Source organism: Aythya ferina (genome assembly GCF_964211825.1).
Source record: "Aythya ferina genome assembly, chromosome: 13".
Taxonomy (NCBI): domain Eukaryota; kingdom Metazoa; phylum Chordata; class Aves; order Anseriformes; family Anatidae; genus Aythya; species Aythya ferina.
In genome coordinates this window covers 2,768,978-2,796,903 of record NC_140311.1, presented here as the reverse complement: position 1 = coordinate 2,796,903, position 27,926 = coordinate 2,768,978, and the positions used below count along the sequence as shown (strand labels likewise).

At 34.2% G+C, this 27,926-nt stretch overlaps 1 protein-coding gene across 1 annotated transcript in view; it reads left to right on the top strand.

The window, feature by feature from the left end:
* CHM (CHM Rab escort protein) overlaps positions 1-27,594 on the top strand; it is a 59,702-nt gene extending 32,108 nt beyond the window's left edge. Inside the window, exons 9-15 of the mRNA XM_084534679.1 lie at positions 7,100-7,177; positions 11,648-11,752; positions 12,608-12,671; positions 13,812-13,908; positions 17,023-17,121; positions 20,219-20,385; positions 25,456-27,594. Of these exons, the coding sequence (XP_084390805.1) occupies positions 7,100-7,177; positions 11,648-11,752; positions 12,608-12,671; positions 13,812-13,908; positions 17,023-17,121; positions 20,219-20,385; positions 25,456-25,659 (814 nt within the window). The 3' untranslated portion in view covers positions 25,660-27,594. The remainder of the gene's footprint in view (positions 1-7,099; positions 7,178-11,647; positions 11,753-12,607; positions 12,672-13,811; positions 13,909-17,022; positions 17,122-20,218; positions 20,386-25,455) is intronic.
* The last annotated feature ends 332 nt before the right edge of the window (positions 27,595-27,926 follow it).

The window sequence follows — 27,926 nt, the reverse complement described above, 5'->3', positions numbered from 1 at the left end:
TTTTAGATAAAGCTTCCTGTGCGGTTTGTCTTTTAAAGGCAAACTTGATGTAGTTCTCTTCAATTTCTTGGTAGCTGAATGCACAATGGACAAGTGTGTTTAGCATGATTGTTTGTAGGATCAGTTGTTTGTTTTTCGCCCTAAGGAGAAACTCTTTCTTGGGATAAACATCAGGGAAGTGCAATAATCCATCATACTGAAACCTGTTCTCTAGTGATGGATGGATGGATTGGTAAAGTAACTCAATAATCTTCATTTTTTTCAGGTTATTCACAGATCAGTGAGCATTGTCGTTAATAAAGCTATAGAATGCTTTTGTGTCCTTGCCCACATTATTTCTCGGGATTTGACAGGAAAAGACTTCTAATTTGGAAATAACCTTTGCTGGGAAATGTGTTCTGAGTGTATGAGACTTGGAAAATACCTTGCCATTTTAGATTTTATCTTCTCAGTGAGACGTTTGGTTGCAAATTATTTACAAATATGAACCCTTTTCTGATCCTTACTGTTTCACTGACTAGGAGTGTAGTGGTCTTCAAAAGTTTATGCCTCCTAAAGACTTCCAGCCAACATTAGGATATATGACATGGAATACTCCGAACCATAAGAATGCTGACAATGTATATGGATCTTAGATCCTTAAGTAGGCACAGAAAACTTTTCATTCAAGGAATTGTTTGTATTACAGGGGTTGGAATATACCCTGTGGTATGGGAAAAACAAATGTAACTTTATATATATATATATATATATATATAAACTCAGATAAGTCTTTCTTTGTTTTACAAACCTCTTTGGAACACAAAGTACAAAATATAAATGTTTTAATGGAGCTGCTATTTTGGTATTGATTTTCTTTGATAATTAAGACAAAGAGAATAGTATGAAGGAAGTGTATCTAATACATTATTTGATATTATCTCTCATCAGTCTTGTAACAAGCCAATTACTCTCTGCTTGTGTGGGTAAGTGCAGATTATGGCTCATATTAAAGAATATGGACACAGACATCTGAATACATTACAGCATTATGAACAGATCTGTGGAAACAACATGAATGTTTTCTCTGTTACAGATCTGAGATGTAAGTGCAAATGCAATATAGCGTTAGTTTCATTAAACTAAAAGACAGAAAAGGTAACCTCCAAAACATTACTGAATTAGTAAAAGTCTTTGAATTTCATTGCGGGTTAAGATATCTAGAATTTTTATGTCTTTTCTGGAGGCAGAGAGCACATAAATGCATTTTATAGATGACCTAATGCTCAGTGACTGGTTTCTACAGTTGCTCATTTTTGTGTCTATGCCCTATGGTCCTGATCTCACAAGCTCCTCTTCGAGGGCAGAACTGTTGTATAATTGCAGATGAAGGACTTTGTGTGAGGAACGGCTTCTTTTACAAGCTTGATTGAACGTGCAGGAAGGCAGGTCTCACGCTTCTACATGCCATAGAGATTAGTCTTCAGGGTGCATTTGTGGTTAACTTATATCACAGAAGTACAAAAAATGCTGAACTTTTTTTTTCTTGTTTTTTTCTCCGTTTAATTTCTGAGAAATTGCTACAGTGCTTTGAACTTAATTTCTCGGATACTTGCTAGTTAAATAGTTGAATGTTTGGATAAACAGAATTGAGAGCTTGATTCTGGAAGAGAATCTTGCTTTGGCAACAACACTGGCTTGCCAAACCCTAAAATTGTATGTCACGCAATAGGAAGTCAAATTTAAAAACTTTTGAAATAGTTGCATTTCAGTGCAGATTTGCCTGCTCAGACATCATGAACTCTAAACATTAATCCTTGCTAGGCAGGGAGATAAACTTAAATACCTATCTTGTAGCTATGGAAAAAGTGCATAGAGATTTTGATGTACTTTGGATAAGTGATAATTGGATATGTTACTCAGATTCTCAGGTTTTCTGCTCTAAAGCAGAATCAAGTAAACCAGTTTTTATTGTTACCCATTTTACTGTCAAGTACTGTACATTATGCTACAACTCTTCACACTACTGAATACATATTTCTCTGTAGCATTCTGGTTCCTGCGAAAACTTTCGGGTGGTTTTAAAACTGTCATTTTGTTAATTGCAATTATAAACTAGGATAATTATAAAATCTATCTGGACATTTTTAAAACTTTACAGGAATGCTGAACACAGTCTCCAGGAAAAGATCTAAGTAGTTGACACTTTCTTCATTTGCTTGCCTAAAAATTTATTGTCATGTATTATCTTTTCCAATAGTTTTCAAAATGCCAGGACAGTTCTAGGTGACAGAGATTGTCATCAGTATTCCTTTGGTGCTGGTTTTTACATGTTTTTTATGCTTTTTTTTTTTTTTTTTTTTTTAATCTTAACCCAGGTGGTCACTGGGTTAAGAGACTGAGACTTGTTTTTTCTATGGGAATTCTGTTATGGGAAAATGAATCCTGTTTTCTGAACTACAGTCACTATAATTACTTGATTTGTCTGTATTCTACCTATTAATGTTTTTAGAACATAAAACATTGTAGGAAATGCTGAAGTTCTCTAGGGACCTTCAGGAAACAGAATTTCACCTAAGAACCAGGATACTGCTTGCTCTTTGTATGCAAATAAATAAATTGAAAGAGGACAATTTATTAATTCAGCCTTTCACATGTTTTTCTTTGATCTTTCTCCAGAACTGTTCATGCAGTATTCATCTTTAAGAAAATATTTTTTCTTGTAAAGTCTACACACTTGGCACAACTACTTCTCGATTAATCCCTCCATGCCTTTAAAAAACAGAAGGCAGGATATATGCTAGAAGTAAAAGCTATTTTTGCGTGTGTGAAACTATACTTTGTGGTACAGTTTTCCAGTTCTTTTGTGCAGTTTCAGAATGAATTAATGGTGGTCTGTAAGTTAAGGGTGTTTGATATCTGTGTTGAAAATCAAGATGTCAGCTGGAGAGGCATTCTATTTTTGTTCAATTAATATCGGAGAGCATTACATCAAAGTGGTAAACTCCTCCTGTAGCAACAGATGCAGCAGCCCTGAAGCCTATTTTTCTCTCTTGTTACATTAGTGTTTAATTAAAGAAAACAACTAGTTGGAGGCAGTTACTTTCTGTGAAATGTAATGAAGATTTATTTTGTAAGTGACCTTCACTGTATTAGCTGAATCAGTAATCAGAAAAATTAATAGAATAATCAAATTATATACAAACTCATAAATCATCATGAATATGCTGTCAAAAATTCCGCTTTTAATATGTCCAATTGTTTCACAGCTGTATTAAAAATTACAACTGCTGATTCCTGCCTTGATGGGAACTGAAATGGCATTTAAAGGCTGTGCATGATGGAGGGCTACCGGGCCAAAAATTTTCACAACTGTTAATTTAGTTGTAATATGATTTGATGTCACCAGGGCAAAGTTGAAGTAGAGTACAGTGTTGTTGCTATCTTTCAGCAAAACTTGAATTATTGGTGAAGGCAGTAGCCAGTTAATTAGAGTAATATCAGTTTAAATGCCTGTCATTTAGGGTTAATGGTATCAAAGAGTTGCCTTGTACTTGAAGTGCAGTCACATTATCTGGAATAGCCTGGTGTATGAACGTGATGTTAGCACAGTGATTTTGTCATAAATTATTGGGATGCTTTTTAGTTTAATATTTCAATTTCTGTATTTAAATAATTTCAGCAAGTTCTTCCAAATAATTTTCAAGCTAGGCTGTTTTGGTAGGTATTTTGGCTCTTTACAGTTGTTTAACAGAATGCAATTGAAATTAATTCCTATTTTCATTTAAAAATAAAAGTTTTCTTCTGGCCTACAGTGCAAACAGGCCATGCCCTCCTCCACCGGGTAGCAGACTACTCTTGAAAATAACTAAGTCATTTGGAAGACATTTTTGTGCAGCCAAGCAGCAAAGTTCTTTCAAAGCTGCTAGAAAAATGAAGTGCATCTATCAAAAAACAAACAACAAATAAGAAATAAACAAAAAAAACTTGTCTGTGAATGTATTAGCTGCTATGTTTAATGTCATGCCATATGAAGTACATTTGTCTGAGTTGGTCCAAAAGATCCTTACACATGCTTTATCAGTCTAAAAGTCATTGATGGCAGCATTAGAGATAGTAAGCCAGTTTCTCAAGGCTCTGTTATAATTCTTCAGTGGATGTTTAACCTTTGTGTCATGTTCAGCAGTCTTGAGACAACCAAAGGCGGGATGATTCAATGTAGTGCATCTTCTCCCTGCTTTTGCATGGGCAGAAGTGGTCTGAGGTAGCGGCTCTTCAGCTTTTGGCCTGCAATTAGCAATAGTGGTGGCATTTCCTTAGGCTGCTGTGCTTTAGAGTACAGATATTATTGCCTCTTGTTCTTGTATGTGGTGTCAGGGGTGAAGAAGGCACAAATATTCTTCGGCACTACAGTATTTTGGGTGTTACAGACTCAATCTTATTTCAAATACAACACCTAGGCACTCTGTTAATGAAATGGCAGGTAGCATTTCTAATTTTATGCCCTCCCAGTTTGAGCTCTGTCTGTTCACGTGTGAGCTGAACATCAAATGGCTGGGTCACACCAAAGCTTAGCTGAGTAACAGGAACTTGGAAAACTCGCAGTATCCTTCTCCGGGATGGCAAAATGGCACAGCGTGTCGCTGCACTGAATGTGCTACACACTGGTTCGTGATTTCCTTCAAGAGGGTGTTTACTTTTGAATAATAGGTATCACAGAAAGAGCACAGGTGTGTTTAACTTGTAGGACAAAGCAATAATTGTCAAATGTCACTTGATAGCATTTGACAGTTGACCCATCAGTTCTCTCTGAGCAAAGGATATGCACTTTATGACAATATGCAGATTATGTTCTTTCTATTCTGCATACGTGAGAAGAGGTCACTGGTAGCTGATTGATCTGAATGAACTACTGGGGGGTAAAAAAGCAATTAAAGATTCCCGAGATGAATCAGACAGTGCAGAGAGTCCAAACCTAAAACGGATTGGGTACATCTGCCCCATTTTGTTTTTCTTCACTTCATTCCACTAGATAATTTTTATGCTGTCTGGAAACATTAAAGATTATTTCTCTTTTAAAATAATTGGAAAAATGTTTTAAGTGTTCTTACTGTTTTACCTTTAGCCGTACTGAGTTCTAGAGAACTTAGTTCTGAGAGTTTTGTCTTATTCTTATAGTAACAATGCCCTGAAACAGTGCACCATGAACAAAAAGTAAGGATGGAAGTTTATCCTGATTCACCAAACTTGAATTCACAATAAATCATGAAGCTTTATCTTTGTGAATCCCTAACGTACATCTTGTTTCTGTAAGATCACAAATTTCTCTGCATTACTGGGCTCTTACAAAAAGTTCATAGTTTCTTTTTAGATACATTTCAGAAGGCAGTTTGGTTGTTGATACTTGCTTGGTGCTATTTTCACGGATGTCAGCTTATATTAAAAGTTTTTAAGAGCTGGGATTAAAATATTTTCAAGCTGGTAATATTGCAGCCATTTTAATGTTAAGTGAGCTCAGTAAAAATTGTAGGCATCACTTGTGGAAACAAAACTTGTATTTGTTGTTAATTACTTTATGTCACATCAAATCTACAGAGAAGTAGTCCCCAGAGGTTAAGCCTGATTTGTAGCAGATTTAGGAAGTTAGGATAAGGGGATTTCTCTTCACCAGACCGATTTTTACTGTGCTGCTTTACAGGAGAGAGGTTTTGCACTTTATGCATAGGATGTTCCTCTGATGAAGAATTTTGTTCAGAGATGCCCTGGGGGCTGGGGAGACACATCTTGGCAAGTGACAAACTCTTGCAGGGGGCTGACTTCACACAGACTCAGGAAGGTGCCCTCAAACTAGACTCTCTGCAAATGGAAAGAAGAAAATGGTTCGCTGACCATTTAAAAAGTGGGAAATCTAAGTACGTGTATGATTTAGCAGGTCAGCCTCTGGCACAGAGAGTGGCTTAGTTACAGGTAGTCAGCAGGGAAACGTGGAAGGGAGCCAAGGCAGCTGTCTTGGAGGAGATGCCACGTTTTAGGCAGGAATGCATGTACAGTGGAGCAGCAGGTTGCTTCTTATGATCAGCCATGGTACGTGGTGTCATTAAACTTACTCATCCCACAGAGATCTGTTCCGTTCACTGTTCAATACTGAGTTTGATTTGTTGACCCCTGCTGCAGCAGTGTCATTGCAACTGCATGTAGCTCAGTGCATCAGAGCAAAGTAGAGAAGCACAACGTGATTGTTACAGAATCTCTTAACAAAAGCTGTTTCCTGCAGAAGTTGTTACAAACTAATCCAAAAGTAACTTCCTCATATTTAGTTGTCATAATTTAGTTTATTTAAACTGTGTCTCCTTATAGTATAAAAACAAATAAGTTGTAATTTTGGTTTAATGTTTTGGTAATTTACTTGAGTATTGAGATTTCTTTGTAAGTGGAGAACAACTTAGTATATTTTACCTTTTGAATTCTCTTGGGTTTCTTTTTCTCTTTAGAATATTTTTTATCATTATTCCATACAAGGAGTATCTTAAGCAACTGTATCTTAATATAGGTGGAACTCAGAGGAATCACTACTTGAACAAGGTCACCCTAAGACCACAAGAGGTACCCTATTCTGTTGGGGTACTTCTCAGTGCCCTTAAAATTTAATGTGCTCATAGTCGATAAAGTTCCCATGCTACAGTTCGCAGAAGTAGAGAAGTAAGTTCTGAACCACACTTAAAATTCTGGTAGAAGGTTGATTTGGTTGTTGTGTGGTCTTACGTTCTCATTCTATACCATCTGCCGTGCAGCATGCTCAGTAGACATCCTGTCTTTAGTAAATAGGTGCTTTTCCATCCTGAATGACTGAGGATGGTAACAGAGGAGTGTTCAAGCTAATGTACCAATTAAGAGGACTCTAATAAATGCTAATTTAAAAAAGTTAACAAATCTTTTACAAAACTATATGACAGACATGCTCTGTTTTGATTGTTTTTTGATTGTCTGATTCAAAGATTAAGGCTTGTCATTAAAAACGTTGTACTACAGTATGCACAATGCTTTGCCTTGCTTAACGTAAGTGCTCTCATTGCTTACAATTAGTCATGATAGGTGTAACTTTTATTTTTTATGTTTCTAGGATGTGTGCAGTATTTGGTGGTATCTATTGTCTTCGCCATTCCGTGCAGTGCCTTGTAGTGGACAAAGAATCTGGACGGTAAGGGCAATATAAGTAACCTTCTGTTTATATACAAAACACAGGTGAAAAATGCGTTAAGTCAATTTAAAAAAAATGATTCTTCAAAGATCCTCCTCAGTATTAATAACACATCAACCTTGATTAAAAGTAATTTGTGTATAGGTCCTCCAGAACAAGGAAAGCGGGTCTAGAATATAGAAACTAAATTAATTTCCCTGTGATATTACTGCAGCTCCTGATCACCCAAGCTTGGAAGACAAATCATTTCAGCTGCCGGGGGGCTGGTGATGAGTGATGTTAGTTTTCCTTGTGGCCTTACCTACTCTAATTGATTTTCATCAGATGACAACAAAGCCCTCTGTTATTGCATTTTTAAAAATGGAGCTCACCTAAAGACTCATCAGATTAATCTTTGCTGATAATGCATGTCACTCCAAGAGAAAAGACTTTAATGAGTTTTTAGGTAGATTGTTGTCATAAACTATGCTGCCCTCTTATCCTAGGATAAATTCTTTTACAATATCAGGCCTGTAGGCAGGTGTAAAGTTGGAAAAGGCAACCCATAGTTTTTTCCATCGTGGCATTTTTTTCATACCTCTGTAGTTTGTCATGGTTTCTGTTGTATACGTTTTATCAGTTACTACTTACTCTACCTGAGACTTTAGCTCTTAGGAGTCTTTTTTTTTTTTTTTTTTCCAGCTGTAATTGAAAACATTCTTCAGCAAATATTGGAAAATAAGATATAAGATATGTAGGAACTTTTATTAGGAATATTAGTAATTAAATGATCAGTGTAGTATGTTTGCTTTCCAGTTTCACTGCATATTTGATTCTTTGAGAGCATGGTACTAGTAGCTAAAACAAAGTATTTTCAGCAACAGGATCATAAAACTTTTTTCTTCGAATCATTCAAAAAAGTCTTAAATATTCTCTTCACTATAGTAAAAATGTCACTCAAATGCCAAGTTTCTTTGAATCAAGTGTATTCTCTTATCCAGATATTCAGAAAGGATATTTTCTCTTTTTCTATTTTCTCTCACCAGAATGCAGTACTGCTGTTTGCTTGTGAAAAGTCTCTTCCTTAGTGTTACATAGTAAGCTAACCAGTTCTCTTGCTAAGATCATCACTATTTCCTTTCACTTCTTTCTCCATGTTACCTGTTTCCTTACTGTGCATTCCCTTTTTGTGCCAGCTCTGTTTCCTCTTGACTTCAGGCTGCAGTCTTTTGCCTACTAGAAATCATCTATCAGATTGTTAATGAGGGTATTCATGAGTTACTGAGCTTTTGAGTCAACAGGCCGTTAATAGTAATTGTTAATAGGCAAATTCATATCTTGTTACCACAGCTGTCCCTGTAGTTTGAGACAGCTTGTCTTGACTGCAAACAGGTTAAACTTACAACAATAGGCATAGTCAAGTTATGTTCATCACTATTTTATAAAGATCTTCCATAGGCTTCCAGATTTCATCAGTATCTTCATGCAATTAGTTTTTTAGTATCTTTAATATATGTGCTTTAATACATGTAGGGAAAAACTATAAATACAGCCTTGATTTTCTTCTCAAACTTCTTGTTCATTTAGAGTTTTGGTTTAACCCTAAGTATTACCATAGGTCATTTCAGCTCTTTTCCAGACTTGGCTAACATTATGTCCAGTACGAGAAAAGTAAGAACCAACTCAGTAACTAGTTGAACTGCTTTTTTATTTTTTTACTACATGTAAAAATTGTATATAGAGAGAGCAGTAGATTTTTTTGTCCTGAACCACCCAATTATTTTAATCTTGTTGCTATAGCCCTTTTTAAAGTTCACAAAAGTAAGATTCAGGGAAGACAACATGAAAGTATGCAAACTTTTATACATACTTGTTTTAAAGTTTCATTAAGTCACTTGAAACTTTATTTTTTTTAGGTATCATATCAGATTAGGTCTGGTGTTCTAGTACATAAGCAGAGCATTCTGTACTCTTGATAGAACTCTGATGCTTCGTTAGAAAATAAAAAATACATCATGTTAATTAGATTGAGGAAAAAGCAAATTGAATGTATTCATGGTTATTGTTTTCTTTTTTGTTATTTTCTCATTTTTATTGTACATCATTTATTTGACTTTATCTGATAAATTTTAGATTATTTTAAATTACATGGGTTGCATTAATACTAATGGTAGACATTTTATATTGATCACTTTTTAAATACATTTCCAATTAAATAATTCTGTCTCAAAAATGGAAAAGGTATGATAAATGGAAATTTATATGTCTGTAATAAAAAGATATAGCAAACACATAGTCATTTACATATCTGTCTTGAAATATTGCATACTGGCTTTGTCAGTGCTGGTAAGTCCATTTCAAGGATGTCGCCCTTAGTCCATTAGTTTGGATAATGAGCCCTATAAAGTACATTTATAACTCGTGGCACTGCAAGGAGATGGATTCTAATTTTCATCCTTTTATCTAGACACATTGAAAGAAGGTCAATGGAGGGTTCTGTATGATTCATTGTCCCAACACATATCAGATGACAGAGACCTGATAATGTCAGTGCATAAGTGTCTTCCATATTTGGAAGCAGTACTTGAAAGAAATTTTCTCAGCATCATCCTTTGAAGTAAAGTGGAGACTGATATTAAAAGCATTATCTCTTTTTCTGTTTAAAATCTTATCAAGTGTATGACCCGATAGCTGTTCCTGAACAAAGAAGAGGAAACAACACTTAGCAGGAAAATAAAAAGCGTGTAGTTGCTTTTGCTGGCTTTGAGTGATATAACATGACATTTAATCAACCTTTCCCCTTCAATAATGTTTAGGGGGGTGGCAGGGGAAATTGTTTCATAAACAATAAGAAAGGTTATAATTAGATATGAACTGTAGCGGCTTGACTTCCTTGTTTATTTGCAGTATTCAAATGAGTGCTTGAGAAAGAAATCAGTTTAACATTAAAAAAAAAACTTCTTAAAGTTGCAAGAGAAACACAAACACATGTTGAACAGAATGTGATTTGAAGTGTACAGAAAGTACAGCATACAGCATGTTTCAAGTTAATCAATATTTGTACCATTAGACTTAAAATTACTGCTTCGCAAGTTATCTGCTGCATTTGGATGTCGGTATATGTGTAGCATCCAGATTCCTATGAAATAAGCATTAGAAGTTTTTTACAACTCTCCTTACTTGTTACTAACTTCTTATGTTTGTACGTAAGCATAGCCTGCGCCCTTCTTCAGTTCTCATTTTTGACTAGAAGAAGCAACGGTGAAATCCTAGTGCTGCTAAAGCTAGCAATGACGGGCTGCCGTTACTTAGGTTTCATTCTCCTCTTCTGTAGTTGCATAGACCATTCTGAGCACAGAAGCTAATGAGTAACGTGAAGCTACAAAAGTGTTCTTTATTTGTAAGAACTTTTCTTAACTTGCATGTCAGATAATTACTTATACAGGAATTGAGCTGCAATAAAACATTTAAATCTTTTAAGGGATCTCCGTTAGGCATCCTTCTGATGTTTTACGTGTTGCTCATGATGTGTATGCACATGTGTAAAAAAAAAATGAGATGCTTGTTCAGAAGTATTTAATTAAAAAAAAAAAAACAACACAGTAACTCACATATCTAAAAAATGTTAGGTTAAACTAATTTGCTCTATTTTTACAGGAAATTTTCTGTACACTTGTCTATTGAAAATTTATATACTAATGCCACTACATATAATTATTCTTGTATCATTTGGACCTGCATACATTCAGAGAGGCTTTTTTTTGGTGGACCATTGTTTTTGACTTTTCAAGTGTTGTCTGAGGCAAATGAATGAAACATTTGCACTAGAACAGGAATAGAATCAAGCAGTATCTATTAAGAACGTTTATGCTGCTCTTAAGCAGTTACCCTTTTTGTTTGTAACTTAGAGATAAATGTTATATTTAACCACTAATAATACAATCTTAGAAGTTTAGAAAAGTTCTCCTGGAAAGTCTGATGCAAGCATTTCTCATAGATCTTTTCTTACGTCTCTTAAATTAATTTACCATTTTATTTGTCAATTATTAGGAAAATAAACTTGCCTTTGGTAAAGGTTGCTGGTGTGAGGGGCAGAAATAGCACCGTGTTAGAGTAATGCCTACAAAATCATTAAGAGTATGACTTTTCTACGCTTTGTGTACTGTGAAACTTGATGCCATTTTCACATACAAGCAAATAGCAGTGTTACTAGCATACATCTTGTTTTCCTTAAAAAGCAGCTACTTTGTTAATGTTCTAATATCAGTTTAATGAAATTGTATGTAAAAAATGTCATGTATGCCATGTAGAATGTATAAATATCTGATTTCTTTATCAATTTGAGATGTGTATTTAGAGGTTCACATGATAAATGTGTACAGATCATTTGACACACATAAATGATGTTCTGTGTAACTCAAGATTGAAAAACGTGTATACTTTTGTTACTTTATATCTGAGTTTATTAGTTTGGTTCAAATTTTTCAACAGATGCAAAGCAATTATTGATCATTTTGGACAAAGAATAAGTGCCAACTATTTTATTGTGGAAGACAGTTACCTTTCAGAGAGTGTATGCAGAAATGTATGTTACAGGTATGTAGTAAAACAGTAAATGTACTACATCTCTTAAAACAAAAGAGCACAGTGCAAATTAAAGACATTGTTTCCTGCTTAGTCTTTGCAGCATAGCTTAGTTCTGTGCATAGTTTTTCCTCTTCCTTGCATATATCTGAGAATATAATGTATTTTCTATGTTTACGTTTCATTAAAGGCTCGTCTAAATTGTATTTTCCATTTCCTTTTAAAAAATCCATTAAGGGTTTCACGTTTGTTTAAAAGTGCTTAGAAGGTGCAGGTGCTTTTGCTCTTCTTTCTTTAAATTTGTTCAGGTGTAGAGAAAAATAAAGTCCCTGTATTTTCTGTTTTTTGTTGTTGTTGCCAAAAGCATTGGACATATAGTGCCTTTGTCCTCAAAGTACTGCAGATATGAAAATAATAAAACTATAGTAGTGAGTGCAATGCAGAAATAATTATAGGCCATGGAAGAGTTGAGGTTTGAATTCACGAACCCCACTGTAGTATATTTCCTGTTAATACAAAGTATCCTGTGCTGTTTGGAACGTAAAAAGTCTTCTAACATGCTGCTACTAATCTTGATAAAATAAAACAAATTTTTAAATGGGAAGGATATTCATGCTGCTTCATATAATGGCACTGACTCATGAATTCATCATTTATTTTTGTCAATTAAAATATTATATTAATGTTCCAGATGTGGTCCTACTTTATCAACAGGCAAAATGTCTTACCAGTAACCATACTAATAAAGATTGTATGCTTAAATAAAATTTCTACAGTATTATGCATAATTTGGGATTGCCAAAACTCTGAATCCAAATTGTAATTTTTTGTTTCAATACCACAATTTTATTTATTTTTTAATTGTAGGCAGATCTCCAGAGCAGTGCTCATTACAGATCAATCTGTACTAAAGACAGATTCAGAGCAGCAGGTATATACCAATTTTTTATCACTTACTTCTTTATGAATTGTATGTATTGATATTTAAACTGTTGTTTAAGTGTTACGAATTAGTTTATGGATTTGTTTCTGCTTGAATCAAGCATTTTGGTCAGCCATCTCTACTGATATAATTGTATAATTCATCAGTTTCTCTAAAACTCCTTGTAATTTTACTCTATTGTATTTTAATGACTTGGATTTCTCTGTTGTTTGATGCTATGGTAATTAACCCAGTTTCTTGTCTAAGCTTTGTTCGAACATTTTTGTTTTATAACATTCACTTTTATAGCTTGAGATTCCTTTCATACGTATTCAGATCCTTCTTCAAATGTTTCTGCTTTGTCAATCTTTAATACCCTTTAGAATTAAGGGTATTAAAGGGTATTAAAGGGTATCTGTGTTTTTTTTTGTGTGTTTTTTTTTTTTTTTCCCCCGTACACTGCCTGTGTGCTTCCATTAATTTTTACAGGTTAAATACTATCTACAGAATAAGAATAAAGATGAGAAGCCTGTCCTTCCTAAATCTTGTTACTAGTAGTCTTGCATTGAAATACTCTCATTCTCACATACCAATGCTCTTGCCAACAGGGTTTTCTGTTTCATAAAGGAAACACCTGCATCATGGGTTGTATATATGGGAATAACAACTGCTCCTTGAGAGCTTTTAATATATGTTGCAGAAATACATGTTTATAGGATTGATAAACTTCTGCAGGTGACTGAACATATACACAGGTTTCTGTGACCATACATACCTAGGTATGAATTTATTGGTAAATAAGTGTGAAGCTTAGATAATCTTTTTATTTTTGCAAAAGTATAAAGATTTTTAAACTTAATAGGTTTATCTTTCAATAACTTTCCACAAATCAATGTGTATGTTTGTATACATACGTCTGGTTATCATAAATCTTTTATATTCCAAACTGTGCTACACGGCTTTTGGTCTAATAATTACATACGGTATTCTGAATACTGTGTTTTATTTGCAATTCAGTGCATAGCCATTTGTAATTAAGCAGTTCATAGGATATTAGAGTTGCGGTTTGTAATATTTCAGTGTAAGTTAATACAGCATTTAAAAATTAGTGTGATATTCAGAATTTTCTCTTCTCTTTCTGCTTGGCAGGTTTCCATTTTGACAGTGCCTCCAGTGGATCTAGGACAACCAGCAGTCTGTGTCATTGAGTTGTGTTCTTCAACTATGACATGCATGAAGGACACTTGTAAGTATGGGATATATGTTCTCCTAACTGTATTACTTCCTACTAGGCTAGTATATTTATTTTCACTTATACAATAATAAATCTTTCCATTAAAAATAGTAATAATTCAAAGTACATGAGTCTTACTGATGGCATGTCCTTAGAGTTTGTTTGAAAATGGACAACCTTACCTGAAGTACACTACATTTTGGGGCTTTTTGACTTCTGAAAGGTTTGGCAGAGGTAAAATTACGTCTAAGCTTACACTCTTGTACTCTACGGAGTGCATCATGATTTATTTGAGGAAAGGATACACAAATGCTTTTAAGAACTTTATTATTGTCTAATTCTGCATTAGATTTTCTAATTCTGTCTCAGAAATAACCTTTTTTGAAGGGACTTTCCCGGTATTTGCATTAAGAGTTTTCTAAGTACAGAGCTTGATGACTTTTGTTGGTATTTTGTGTGAACTTCAAATAAATAAGCAACAAAATAGTCATATGGGGTACTTATTTTTCTTTCCAAACTTTTTTTTTTTTGCGTTCTGGTACTCAGATTACAAGACGGGGACACTCTCTGGAATATAAGTAGAATTAGATATCATCTGACTAACACTTTTTAACAACAATGACAACAACAAAGTAATAAATTCTAATAATGACCAATTTGTTTTACTGGTACCCAGGCCTGAACTCAGGTATTTGTATATGAAAGAAGAATGAACTAAAAGATTAAGTCACTCAAAGTTATATTTCTTACTTGTGATAAAGTGATAAATCTGCAATTAAGAAATTCACTGCCGTAAAGCATGTTAATATTTACTCCTTTAAATAGCAGATTTACTTTTTTTAAGGGTTTATACAGGCGTATACCAGGATGTGAAACTAAAGGATTCAGGCTAAACAGGTGTAATTATTAGTTTCAAGAGAATTTTTGTGATGCTGAAAAAATAAGTTTTTGTGTTACTTGAATTTCTCCATTTTCCTTCAGTTTCATAAAAAATGTATTACGTTCTTTAATGAAATTTGTCTTCAAATGGAATAGTTGTTATTAGTAAAGGGCACTATTTCATAAATTTATATAAATATATTTTTAAAACTTTTACATCATTATCTGTAAATAGGTTTTAACCTGACTGATTTCTCTTTCAAACAATTATTTAAGATAAGTATACAAATACATCTGCGCTTTGATCACACTGCATAAATGACAGGCACATAATCTGTATTGCCAGTTGAGTGGAACCAAACTCCTTCACTTGCCCTAAAAATTGAGACTGTAATGATGAAATCATGAACTAAACTCATCGTTCTTCTTGCTAGAAGAATTACTTGAAGACAAATGTTGGCAACCACTGTAACTAATGCAGTTATACCTGAGTAAATCAAATATAATCAAAATATATACTGATGACTGTAACTCATAGCCATAACCTTAAAGGTAATAAAAAAGATTTTATAGGAAGTAAATCATGTGAACTTTAGTGATTTATAGCGGTTCGTTCTTTTTTTTTTTTTTTTTTTTTTTTTTTTTTTTTTTTTGAGGAAAGAATAGGTTGTATTACAGTGTTTGGAGTTGTAAACATTTAGTTAACAATACAGGGAGACATTCATTATCACCACCTGTTTTCATTTGCCTTTGTTGTTTTTTGTTTTTTGTTTTTTTATTTTAGCACATATGCCTTTTAGATAGAAAGTTTGATTTTGGTTAAATTCAAAAATGAGTATCAATCTTTGAAGGTGGTTTTGTGTGTGCTAGTGTACAAAAGGAAGAGCATGAAGGGTTAAAATTCTGGGCCTCTTGAAGTCCTTGTCAAACTTTGTAGCATAACTGGGGCCAAAAAAATCATTCAAGACATTCTGGTGTACTTGTGAATGAAATAATGAAACAAATGCAGCTGGGTTTCAGAGTGAAAAGGAAAATATATCCATTTAAAGTAACATCATAGCTATACTTAGCTATGAAATTGATCAAAAACATACTGTGATGAAAACAAATGAATCAGTGAATTTGTACAGAGATAGGCACAACATCATGATGCTCTGACAGATACTTCACTACCGATGAGTTTCCAGGTAGTTGTTCAGTAACAAATGAATACATTTAGGTGGGTTTATAAACTTTACATGTGTCTTTTGAATATCTGAATGAAGGGATGTGAATTCAGGTGGGATAATGTAGCAGAGCTCTATCTCATGAGAGGCCAATGAAATGTAACTTAAAATCTGTGTTTATTCATTTCATCTCCTATTTACTGTTTAGTACAATAAAAGAACTGGAAGTCTTGCTCAGACTTTTTCCTTCAGTGAAGAAAGATAGTGCACCCAGAAATAAGCTTGAGAAGCCTAAGTAGGCACAGAATCAGAATTCCAAATTTCTGCTCAGTCCCAATTCAATTGTTACTGGAGGGTGTTGATGAAAGAACAGTGGTATGTGTGGGTTTACTACATCATTGAACTATTGGACTGTCAAGGATTATGGAATGTACTCAAGAATATTCTTGGGGTTTCTAGAGATCCTTAATTGATGTTTGTTCATCCAGACTCCTGCTCCTGCTTTTCCTGGTATCAGTAGTCACCTATTCATAGAACAATATTCTCTTTGTCTGCACTGCTGATGTTAAATTATACTTTCATCCTACCTGTTAATATGGAGGAAAGAGATAATTGTGAGGTTCATGTGTGAAAGGCAGTTATTGGGACACAGATCCATTGTGTACTCAAGAACTTAGAAGAAGAATTAATAGATTCCGTTGGAATTAATATAATTCATGTGTTGTATGGGGGATGAGAGCATAAGGAATTTGTGTTTTGTTGGCTTTTTGTTTGTTTTGAAGTAACTTGTCAACATTTCTTTGGAACTGGAGTTAGTATTTAAAGTACGTGGACAAGAGCTGAAATGTAGTACCTGTTTTAAAACGTGTCATCCTGCAGATTTCGTTCCTTCTGAGATTTGTGCAGAGGTTTACCAGGTGCAGAGGTTCTTAAAAAAATGTGAAAAAGTGATTTATACGAAGTGATTTATGTGAAGAGCAGTGACTTTTAAAAGCCTGCTGTGCCTTTTTTTTAAAATTATAAGTGATATCTGTATATCTGCATACTGGTGAATGTAGTTAATTTGTGTTCTCTTTTACAGATTTAGTCCATTTAACGTGTCCATCAACTAAAACTGCTAGGGAAGATTTAGAGCCTGTTGTACAGAAGTTATTCCATCTAAATACTGAAGCAGAAAAAGGTAAAAATAAATAAATAAAGTAGAGCTTACCATTTTATTTGAAGTATCCGTTACTGAACGTCTGAATCCATCACCTGGATGAAAACAAGTGATAAGCTGCTACTTAGATGACAGCGTTTCAGAGTGAAGGAATCTGTGTTCAGAGGAGGATCACAATTAGGCAGATGTCAGGTTTCTTGTATTTCATGATCTAATGCTTCAAGTGTTGTTCAGCTGTAGGTTAACTTCAGCGTACAAGGACTGTAGATTTAAGTGTCTAGAACCTTTTTAAATTTTAGCACTTTTTTAGCACATGGAAACATATTTGCTCCTCAGCGTGTTTTTCAGTAGAGAAATGAAGTGTTTGTGCACTTGTTTCCTTTTCCTTTTTTTTTTTTTTTTTCCACTTCATCCTAGTTTTTTCACAAAAACCCACAAAAGTTAGGAGTTAGTTAAATCACAAAACCCCAAGAGGTAGGGGTCTGCTTTTTTCCTCCAGCTGCCAGATTAGGCAGATTTTATTTGCCTTCTCCTGTTCTAAAGCTGTTACTCATCCTTTCTGTCTTCAAGTGCTTCCTTGCTGCTTTTGAAATTCTCTGGATTCTGCTTTAAGCAGTGGAAGTGTAAAGACCTTGTTCACTGTGGTGTTACTGGGAAGACAGATTTCCATTTTTTTTTCCCAGTAATTAATTATTTGATCCTACATTTAAGAAACTTTGCCAGCTACTTTTATGAACTTTGACCTTAAGATGGACAATTTCACAGTCCCAGAGTTGTTGACAAAGCAATTGTCCCTGAGCTAGTTTCTTTGAGCTAGATTTGGATATATTTTAAAACACAATTGGTTTGCTTATAGTAGTTGCTCTTAAGTTTCACTCCTACCTTTGTGTATTCAGGTAGAATTTTCTCATGTTTAAAAAACAAAAACAAAAACAGTCTTTTATGTACACAGTCTTTGTTTTTCCTCTCAGGGTTCTGTAACTAAGAAAATGTTTCATAAAAGGTTGGCTTCTGCTTCTCACAATTTTGTTTTCCTATGTTTTTTTCCCATTTTTAAGATTTTTTCTTCTACCCTTTAATGAAAAGCAAATATCCTATTGTTTTATTAGACAGCAAACTGCTTTAAGTAGAAGGTAAAAGATTAAATGCGCTTTTTAACTTCTCTGCTTACAGGAAAAGGAAGGTTTATTTTGATGTCCCAAACAAAGATGTAATTCTTTTAATCAGTTTGTCTTTATAAAACGAATACGTTGTTTACAACTACAAAATAGAAAACATTTTGCAAATGCAAATATAATTAGATTGGAATGCTGCAAACACTTCTCATGCTTGTATTTGTTAATTTTAAGCCTGCTAATTTCCAAACATTAACCTTTAATGTATATCTTAAATTTTCAACACAGTGCCAAGTGTTTTGAAGACTCAGTTGGTGAAGAAAAGATTAGCTTGCAGTTTAGCGTCTTCTAGTCATTGGGGGAGGGGAGATGGCATTAATCTTAATGTTTAAAGTGATCCAGTTCTGAAATGATGTATTGTTTAGAACCTGACTGAAATTCTTCTGTAGAAACTCTGTGATCATAGGGGTCCTCAGGTGCACTGAGGCACTGAAAAGCTAGTTTTCACTGACACATAGGCCTTTTTATCATCAGGATGAGGTAGTGGTCGTATTTTAATTAAAATGTCAGAACAAATACTGTTGGAGTTATTGAAAATGAATCACCAGATAAAGTGAGCACTGGGCCATGGCAGGTCAAAGAGGCAAAGTCACCTGGAGAAGAGGACTCCATTCATTTTCCTGCCTAAATGAGGAAGAAGTAACTTTTATGAGCAATGTGAACTTTTAAATATATTAAAGAGCATCTTGCCCTGTATTAAGGCTCAGACTTTCACAGGCTGATGAATTTAATTTATATTTCAAATTGTTCAAGATGGTTAGCACCTATTTTTTTAAAGTATTTGACAGTTATAAAAAGATACCGAAGAAATAGCATAGATTTATCTTTTTTTTTTTCTAATTCAATTGTTTTAAAATACTGTTTTGAATGTCGTTACATAGTAGTTTCTTCCTTGGAAAGAAGTAAATCTCACAAGGTCTTTTACAGGCTTCATTTATTTTAGAGGAGCTAAAATACCAAAAAGGGGACAGCAAATATGCCAAACAAATAGTATCTATTAAGCTCAGAATCTGTTGTGTATTCCTCCATTGCATTCTGCACTGTTAAAAAGTGACCTTCATCTTCCAAGAGCTTTTTTTTGCCTATGTGCAGAGGGATTATATCAGTGTGCAAAGTAACTACAAGAATATATGAATGATGAACAAGCACAATGTAGCTAATGGTCATTTTGTGTTTGTAATGATTTATACTGTGTTACAATACACCTCAACAAGTGTAGGTAAATAAACCAACTATTTTCATTCGGCAGTGTTCCCAAAGTATAGGGATTTTACATATTACTTATCTCAAATAGTGTGCTTCTGTTTTTAACTAATTCTTAATCTGCAGTTAGTAAGGGAGAGTGGGGCGATATTACTTTTTTTTTTTCTTAAACAATGCCTTTGATTTAAGCCATGAGCCTTGGTGAGTCTCCTTATATTGGCTTGAAGATGCCCAACCTTTGAAGCATACAAAGGTCCATTATGGAAGGAGTTCCCATACGAAGATAAACTATTAAATGAGGGGGAAAAAGTACACATGAAGAATGTCTTTGCATATGGAATGAAGTTCTGAGTTGGTCATGGAGAACTTATTCAGCCCATCATAAGCACATGGAGTCTTTCCTGAGTGAGCTAGATAACACAAAGTGAAAAGTGGTTAAATTTAGACCCAAGCTTCTTGGTACTGTTCGTTTATGTGATAAGGCGTTCTTCTGTGGCGTACCATGTACAGAATAAGTAGAGTTTACGTAATTATGGAAACAGAATTATGATGAAAGAGTACCTCAGAAAAGAATGGAAAGTAAAATTAATTAAATAATTTGAAAATACATGTTTATTAATGTAATTTCCTGTTAATAAATTGACTTTTAGTATGCTAGATTATGTTTTTATTTTGTTACATATAAACATTGATTATGGGAAACGCTTTTTTTTTTTTTTTTTTTTTTTTAATCTTTCTAGAGACTGAAAATGAAGAACTGGAAAAACCCAGAGTCCTCTGGGCAGTATACTTCAACATGAGAGATTCTTCAGGAATCGACAGAAATTCATACAGCAGCTTACCCTCAAATGTGTATGTCTGTTCTGGCCCAGACTCTGCTTTAGGAAATGACTGTGCTGTCAAACAGGTTAGTAAGACCAATTTTTTTTTGGTTGCAGAATTTCAGTTTTAAATACAGTCCAGTCTGCTTTTGTTCTGGGTTATTCTGCTTTATGGTAGGTAATCAATACTAATACAGCTATAAAGCTTTGCAGCTAGACACACAAAATTCTTAACAAGCAAAGTAAATGTCAGTGAAACTGAGAATGGAAGAAACTTCAGAAAAGGACAGTTAGTGTAGTAACATTAGGAGTAGTAGATGGTTAATCTGAAAAGGTAGAGGGCATTTATAAGGTAGAAGTACCTGAAAATGATGATGTTGGGAGGATGGTGCCTTTAACACTGTAGAAAGGAAAAGCCAGTATAAATGAAAGGTCAGAAAAGCCCGTCTACAGTTCATCTTGGAAAAATTGTCAAAGTGGTGTAGTACCTGCAGGAGACAGCCACAGGCCCAAAGGTATTGGAAGAAAAAAAAGGGGGGGAAGAAAAAACAACAACATCATTATTAGTCTGGCATGTTGAGCTACCTGTTAAGCTTACCTTCCCTTTGCTTTAGTACCACTGCATTAAAAATTTATGGTATAATTGTGTCTCTGAAGTCATTGAGGAGAATCTCACTCAACTCATTATCTTGAGATAGTATTTGGCACCAAATCACATTCAGTTTTGACTTTAAGTTCGCAGTGTTTATGTATTTAGTTCCAGCTAACTGGAATCCTGAACTGAGACCTACTTGCAACTTGCCTAGTAGTAGACATAACAGACCAGTACTCACTTTGAGACACAGTACTCGTGCTCTGGAAGGGCAAGTGAAGAAGCTCGCTAGGCAAAGAATAAATGGAGAAGTGCTGAAGTAGCTGCCTTCTCTTTTGGCAATAGACAGAGTACTCAGGAACACCAGATCATCAACAGTAGTTACATAGAAATTGTCAAAGAACTGCACATTAAATCTCTCTTTGTGCCTTCCCCACTACTACGGAGCAGAAGACAACAAGATCTTGAGAATATGCAGTTTATGACTTGTTCAACACAAGAAGACTGCAGGAGTGCTTCTCCTTTGCTCTTCCATTCAAAGACGTGCTTTGATAAGGAAGGTATAAATTCTTAGGCAAATCTACCACAGCAGTCACTGTGATGTCAAGATACTTCCAGACCTAATGTATGAGAACAATTTTACACCTTTGTAGGATTAACTGACACTACTCATTTTTAAAGCTGTTTTTTTTAATGTCCCTCTTCAGAGAATGTGCATGCCATCTTCTAACTAGTTGCAGGACTTTTTATGAGTAAGTCATAAACCTCTTAAAATAAGAGTTTAAATTGTAAAGGCTGACATAGCCTGAACTGTAGGGTCAGAACAGTATAATTAAGGGCTAATAGTACCCTTCATTTTCCTTTACTAGGAAATCATTTGCCTCTTGATAGGACAAAAGGATTGTCAAGACAAAAAATAATGCAAGACAATTATTATGGTAACAGTTTTAAATTGTAAAGGAATTCTTTTTTAAAAGAGATTTTTTCAACAGTTACTTGAAACACTGCAGGTTAAAAGCTGTTTAAATTTGTTTTAAGACAGCCTATTTCAAATTCGGACAGCCACCCTTTCTAGAATTCAGCTTTGTTTTTTCCGCCTTAAGAGCTCCTATTTTTACCAGTGGATGAGTAGTGGTATTATAGATCAAGCTGTATGTACACAATCTAAGTAATGGAGTTTGCCTACAGGTGAAATCTGTTGGCAGTCAGTGAGGTAGATGTTAACTGGACATACCTCAGAGGAGAAGCAATTAAGAGCCTGACAGTGGTTTTCAGGAAGAGTAGGAGTTACATTTTTTTTTATCCTGTTTTAAATTTTGAAATATGTGGTCACTATTTAGAGTGAAAAATATTTTAGTATAAACATGTTTATAATTAAAAATCATGAAGGAAAAAAAACAACAAGGAGTATATGTCAGGACCAAATAAGGACTGGGCTTAAAATAAAGCAGAACTCAAAGTTAGGACTCACCCTTCCCAATTAGTTTACAGGTACTTTACAGGCAATTGGAGAAAACAAATGTAAGTTGGTGTGCTCTCTACCCCCAAATCCCTTTCATCTTCCTAGCAACGGGTGAAAATCTCTAAACATGAGATAATTACAAATTCATGGATGAGGAAAGCTATTAATAACTAAAAAACAAAACAAAACAAACAAACAAACAAAAAAAAACAATAAAAACCAACTATGTGTATTACTCTTGGGATAGCTTGGAAAAATGACTATAAGTTCTCTAATCGATTCTACTTACTGTTTTAGTGATAATTCCTATGATTTATGTTTTCGTTACCATTAGTATTTCTAATTCCCCTGTTATGCTTTGGTAGTATTGGTGATGCATTACTTAGAAGGTGAGGTATCACAACTTAACAGCTTATTATCTCAGTATACAGATGACTTAATTCTTGTTCTACTTTAATTCAGTTTTCTAAATTCTAGTATAATATTGATTAAAATTTTAATGTCTGCATTTATTTGCCCTGAGGATAGGCTTAATCAAGTGTAAAATCCTGTTTATGATTCCTTCAAATTCTGTACATACAGATTTCTTCCAGACTGCTTCCAGTTTTCTATTTCTTGCTCTCTACAACCTGACATGAATTATCGTGTACAATTAGTATGCAATGTTCCCTGAGTTACTTCAGACTTCCGAGGCATCTTCATGTTTATAAGAAAGCATTACGATGTCATGCCAATATTTGTGCTTTAACCTGTTTCCTTTTTTTTTTCGTTTATCTGGAAGGATTTCATAGTTTTTAAAGTGTGTTGTATTTCCAAGCTCTGTTAGTTTGGTAGTGTTCTCTGTAAATGTTGCTACGAAAGCCCATACAACTACTGTATGTGCCATCAAAACAGTAACAACAAAACATAGTTTTGTTCAACTTAAAGTAGTTTAACAGTTATAAATTAGAATATCTAATTGCAAATGCTTTGCATGCCTAATTCAAACATACACACTTCTACCTCTGGTGCACTTAAATTGTTGCTTCGATATTTAGTAGTTACTAACTTAATTACAATAAATATCAATGTGCTGTAATGAAGGAGATGTTAAATTATTATTGGTTATTCTGCATGACTTCAGCTGGGTAAGGTTAACTTAAAAAATTGTTAGACCTGCAAGCACGCTACACCGTTAAATTGTTCAATTATAATCAATGTCATGATGTCCTACATAGATAAGATTCTGAGAATTTCTTTCCATGTTCAACCTCATAATTACTTGACTGTTTTTGGTCACTGCCTAATTGGAGGCTGAAAAATTGTTCAGAAATGCAGCATGGAGTGTTTGTCTGTTCTGTTTTTTCATATGCATAGTGCAAAATAAGGCACTTTTCTTCATCCGTATTCTATTAAATACAGTAATTCAAGTACATTTTTGGAGTGTCAAGGGCAAGTTCAGACTTGAAATGAAAAGTCTTTTTCTTGCCTTCAAAAACTTAGTTTGTAAACCTTTTGTAGGGTATTTGCATCCCCTTCTCCTCCAGACTTATTAGTCAGGGTCTTGAAATTACAGACTCATCTTTTTGGAGTAGATAATAGATTTTTATATATATATATATATATATATACATATATGTATGTGTGTGTATATATATATATATATCTTCATATGCTAATATAAATAGTTTTAAAACGATTTTAAATGGGTAAGGAAAAGTGAAATTTAGGAAGCAGAGTGAAAAATTAAATTGAACCGAGAGTAGACAAGGTCATTTGAGCAGTTAATAATGGAGCCCTACATCCATGTGCAGGTGATACAAATCCACTGCTGGTGCGCAGTGAGGTTTATCACAGAAAGCTGTTTGGTACATGCTCAATGATGTATTAATCTGAAAACAATTCCCCCTTGTCCAGGAATCCGCATCATGTAATCAGCCTTTGCAGTTGGCATTAACTGACCCTACTGTCAGCTTTTTCAGTTTAGTGTCTGGTAAAAATAGCAATATAAAGATGAACTGTATTCTTTCCTACATGGGAGCACTTATCACGGGTTATCTTTAGGGCATAAGTTTCCTAAATAGACAAAATTGAGAGGCAATATTCCTTTCACTCTGAAGAAACCCAAAACATGATCTGTGTCAGTTGTCTCCATTTGCCATGGAAGCTCAGGGGCTTGGAAGAGAAAACCTTTATGGACGTTGTGGTGGTTTAACGCCAATAGGGAGCTCAGCACCAGGGAGAGAGAAGTTGTTGAAAAAAGTCCATAGGTTGAAATAAAGACCGGAGACTACTCGCCAGTTACCGTCATGGGCAAAACAGTCAGTGTAAGGGAAATTAATGTGATCTACTACTAACAGACTAAAGCTGTGAGAACTAAAAGCAAACTGAAAACATCTTCCTCCCATCCACCCTCTTCTACCTCCCTTTGCGTCTTCAGTCGGTCCGTAACACTTCATCCTTGCTGCTCCTTCACAGTCACTTTCTCAATCCCTGCTCCACCCCTGCAGCCCACCCAGTACCAAAACCTTGCCACATAGACCTAACACAGGTGTATGATGTGCATGTTGTTGATTTGGTAAATAAATTCCATAATATCGCTTTTTTTTTTTTTAAAAGAGAAGCTTAGAGGTGCATTATTTGCACAGGAAAGTATAAGATAATTTAGCACTAGTTAACAAAGCTCCTTCCTATCTTGTGTTCTTTAATTTTAGTCTCCTCTGTCTCTCATTTTTATGAAATGTCTATTTTTCAAGAATTCTAGTTTGTATTATTTTGGTGATTTTTCTCCCAGATTTTATAGTTGTATTCTATACATTGTAATAAAAAACACCCTTATATTATCCTGTGATTCTTTTTAACATCTTTCATTGTAATGGTCTCCCTGACAAGATCCTTCATGTTCAGCTCTTCATGTTTGACTGGAGCTAGAGATATTTCTGTAGTGGAAAAGATTTTTTTGGAGAACTGCAAGAAAGTATGGCAATTCCTATGTCTTTACAAAAGGCCAAAGTATTAAATCAATATTGATCTGAAAGAACTGATGTTAAATATCTACAAAATACTGCTGTAAGGTATTACACTGCAAAGCGAAGTTTATTTTGTGTTTATTTTTCTTAATAGGCTGAAACTATTTTCCAAGAAATGTTTCCTACAGAGGAATTTTGCCCACCACCACCAAATCCAGAAGATATTATTTATGATGAAGATGAGCTTGCATCAGAAGAGTCTGGACTCAGTAATTCACCAGAGACAAAACCTGAACCCTCACCTGAGGAAAGCAGTAGCAGAGGTAGTACCGCTGTTAACGAACATAGTGAAGAATGAATTAGCTCTCTTCTCTTTGTAGATGAGGCAGTTGAAAGAAATTAAAATTTTAGAGAGGAAGGATAAGAAAAAGAGGTTTAAAAAGCCCATAGCTGTACTATTTGTGATTGCCTTGTTTTCCTCAGCTTGAATAATATTTCTTATTCAAATAGTTTCATTCATAGCCAAGATATTTCTAAATAAAGTCATAGGTCCCTCAGATGCAGGGGTATTTATAGCTTTAAATAAATAAATAAATATCATAGAACAAAATATTTGAATTTAAAATGTTAAAATTGACTCACTTGTGAGAGAGTTTGGTTTTGGTTTACATCTTGGAAAGACATCTTTTAAACAGGCAAGTGAAAATTAATGTAAATAACATACAATTTTGCTTACCTGTCAGAAGACCATCATCTGTTACGAAGTATGACATTTCTACTGAAAGTCTTTGTGTCTATGCTAATTAAACAGTTGTGTATAAACTTCATCATCTGTCCTTCAGAGTGCTTTTTAGGAACGTAACCTAAAGGCAATAGTATTAACAGCTCTGGGATGGCTTTAGAATACAAAAGACATCATTTAATTTGTATTCTGAAAAGAATCTTTTATGGTTTTGAAGCTGATGCCATAATTTAGAAGGAAGTATAATCCAGTGGGTGTTCTTCACAGGAAACTGTTTTACATTCAGAATGTGTTGTTTTTTGTTTTTGTTTTTTGTTTTTTGTTTTTTTAATAAGATTTAACAGTTGAGCGTGATCAGACATTTTTTTTTTACCAGTGACTTAATTTACTGCAGTCAGGAAAACAGCACAGTTTAAACTTAATGCTAGACTTCCTAACAAAACCAAAAATCATATACTGAACGTAACTGTTGTCACATTTCCTTGGATTTTTTGCAACGTTGGACCTCTAATAAGCCAATAATTTTTTTTTTTTGCAAGTATGGTGTCTGGGAAGTTTAGATGATGATTGAGGTTTTCCGTACTGAGAAGAAGGTTCAATTCCAAAGGTTTATATTGATCCCAGTTACTAGGATTAAAACTAGTGTGATAGCTGTACATCATGCGTTTTGTAATGGTAATCATAAAACATTTATATAGTAAAATTTATTGAACTATTTATAAGTTTAGTTTGTAGGAAGAATAACAAAATGAGAACACTGTTGTAAATGACCAGGATAGACTTGCATTTCTTCTGAACAATTCTTCAAATTAGATGATGAAGAGTATTTAGCATTTACTTTAGGTTTTACCTCAAAATGTACACCCAACAGATCAACAGTGTGTCTAAATATAGAGATCAGTGAATTTTGATGAGACAGTTTAAACTTGTATGTGAACTTAGTTACAGTTCTAGCAGTACTTAAATACTGTATGTAAATAAAAATGCCATTAAATTATGAATATTCAGCACTGTCTGGACTTGACACAACCAAACTTCTGTACAGTTTTGCAGTGCATGTTCCTGCCTTTGAAATGGCTTCGTGCCATAAAGGTTAATTTATTTATTTTTTTACAGCATGACCGATACGGTTAACTTCATTTTGTCTTGCATCATAATACATTGTCCAATTTGCAATTCAAAGATGAATTAATTGGTGCTTACATTATTTGTTTGTTGGATAGGCACCATTGTGTGTATAATCCCAAAGTCCTCAGAAAAATGTCATTGAAATGTTTCCAATATTAAACAACAGTTACCTGTGGATGCTTGTGATTGAGCAGTTATATATATTTATACTATTAACCAGGCTTGTTTAACTGTAATTTTGTGCCTATTGGAAAGCATGAGTATCTGGTAATTGTATTTAACCATCTGCAAATCTGTAAAAGAACTAAGTGGAGGACATATAACCTGTTCGTCTTTCAGTAATGGGGATCATAGTTGAATTTTTCATCTTCTATGTTTACAAGGAAATCGTCAATGAAAATTAAAGGTTTGCTTGCAAGTGCATTTTTGTGTGTTTTCTTTCAATTAATCAAGAAAAGCAGTTCATTTGTTAGTGGAGACTTTCTGATAATTCTGTTCTTCACCTTCAGCACGTTGACATCTGTAATAAGATTGAAGTTTAATATGTGTGACATTATGTTTACATAAGATAACAAGTGGTTTGTGTAAAGCTTCATGTCCATATGAAGCAACGTTTGATAATCCTGCAAATGTGATTTTAGATAAAACAGAATAATCTACAAGATGTGGGCTATGACTTCACACTACATTGATTGCTCAAAAAATGTTTTTCATGTCTTGTTCATATGGCAAATGGAAACATAAAATGCTTTTCC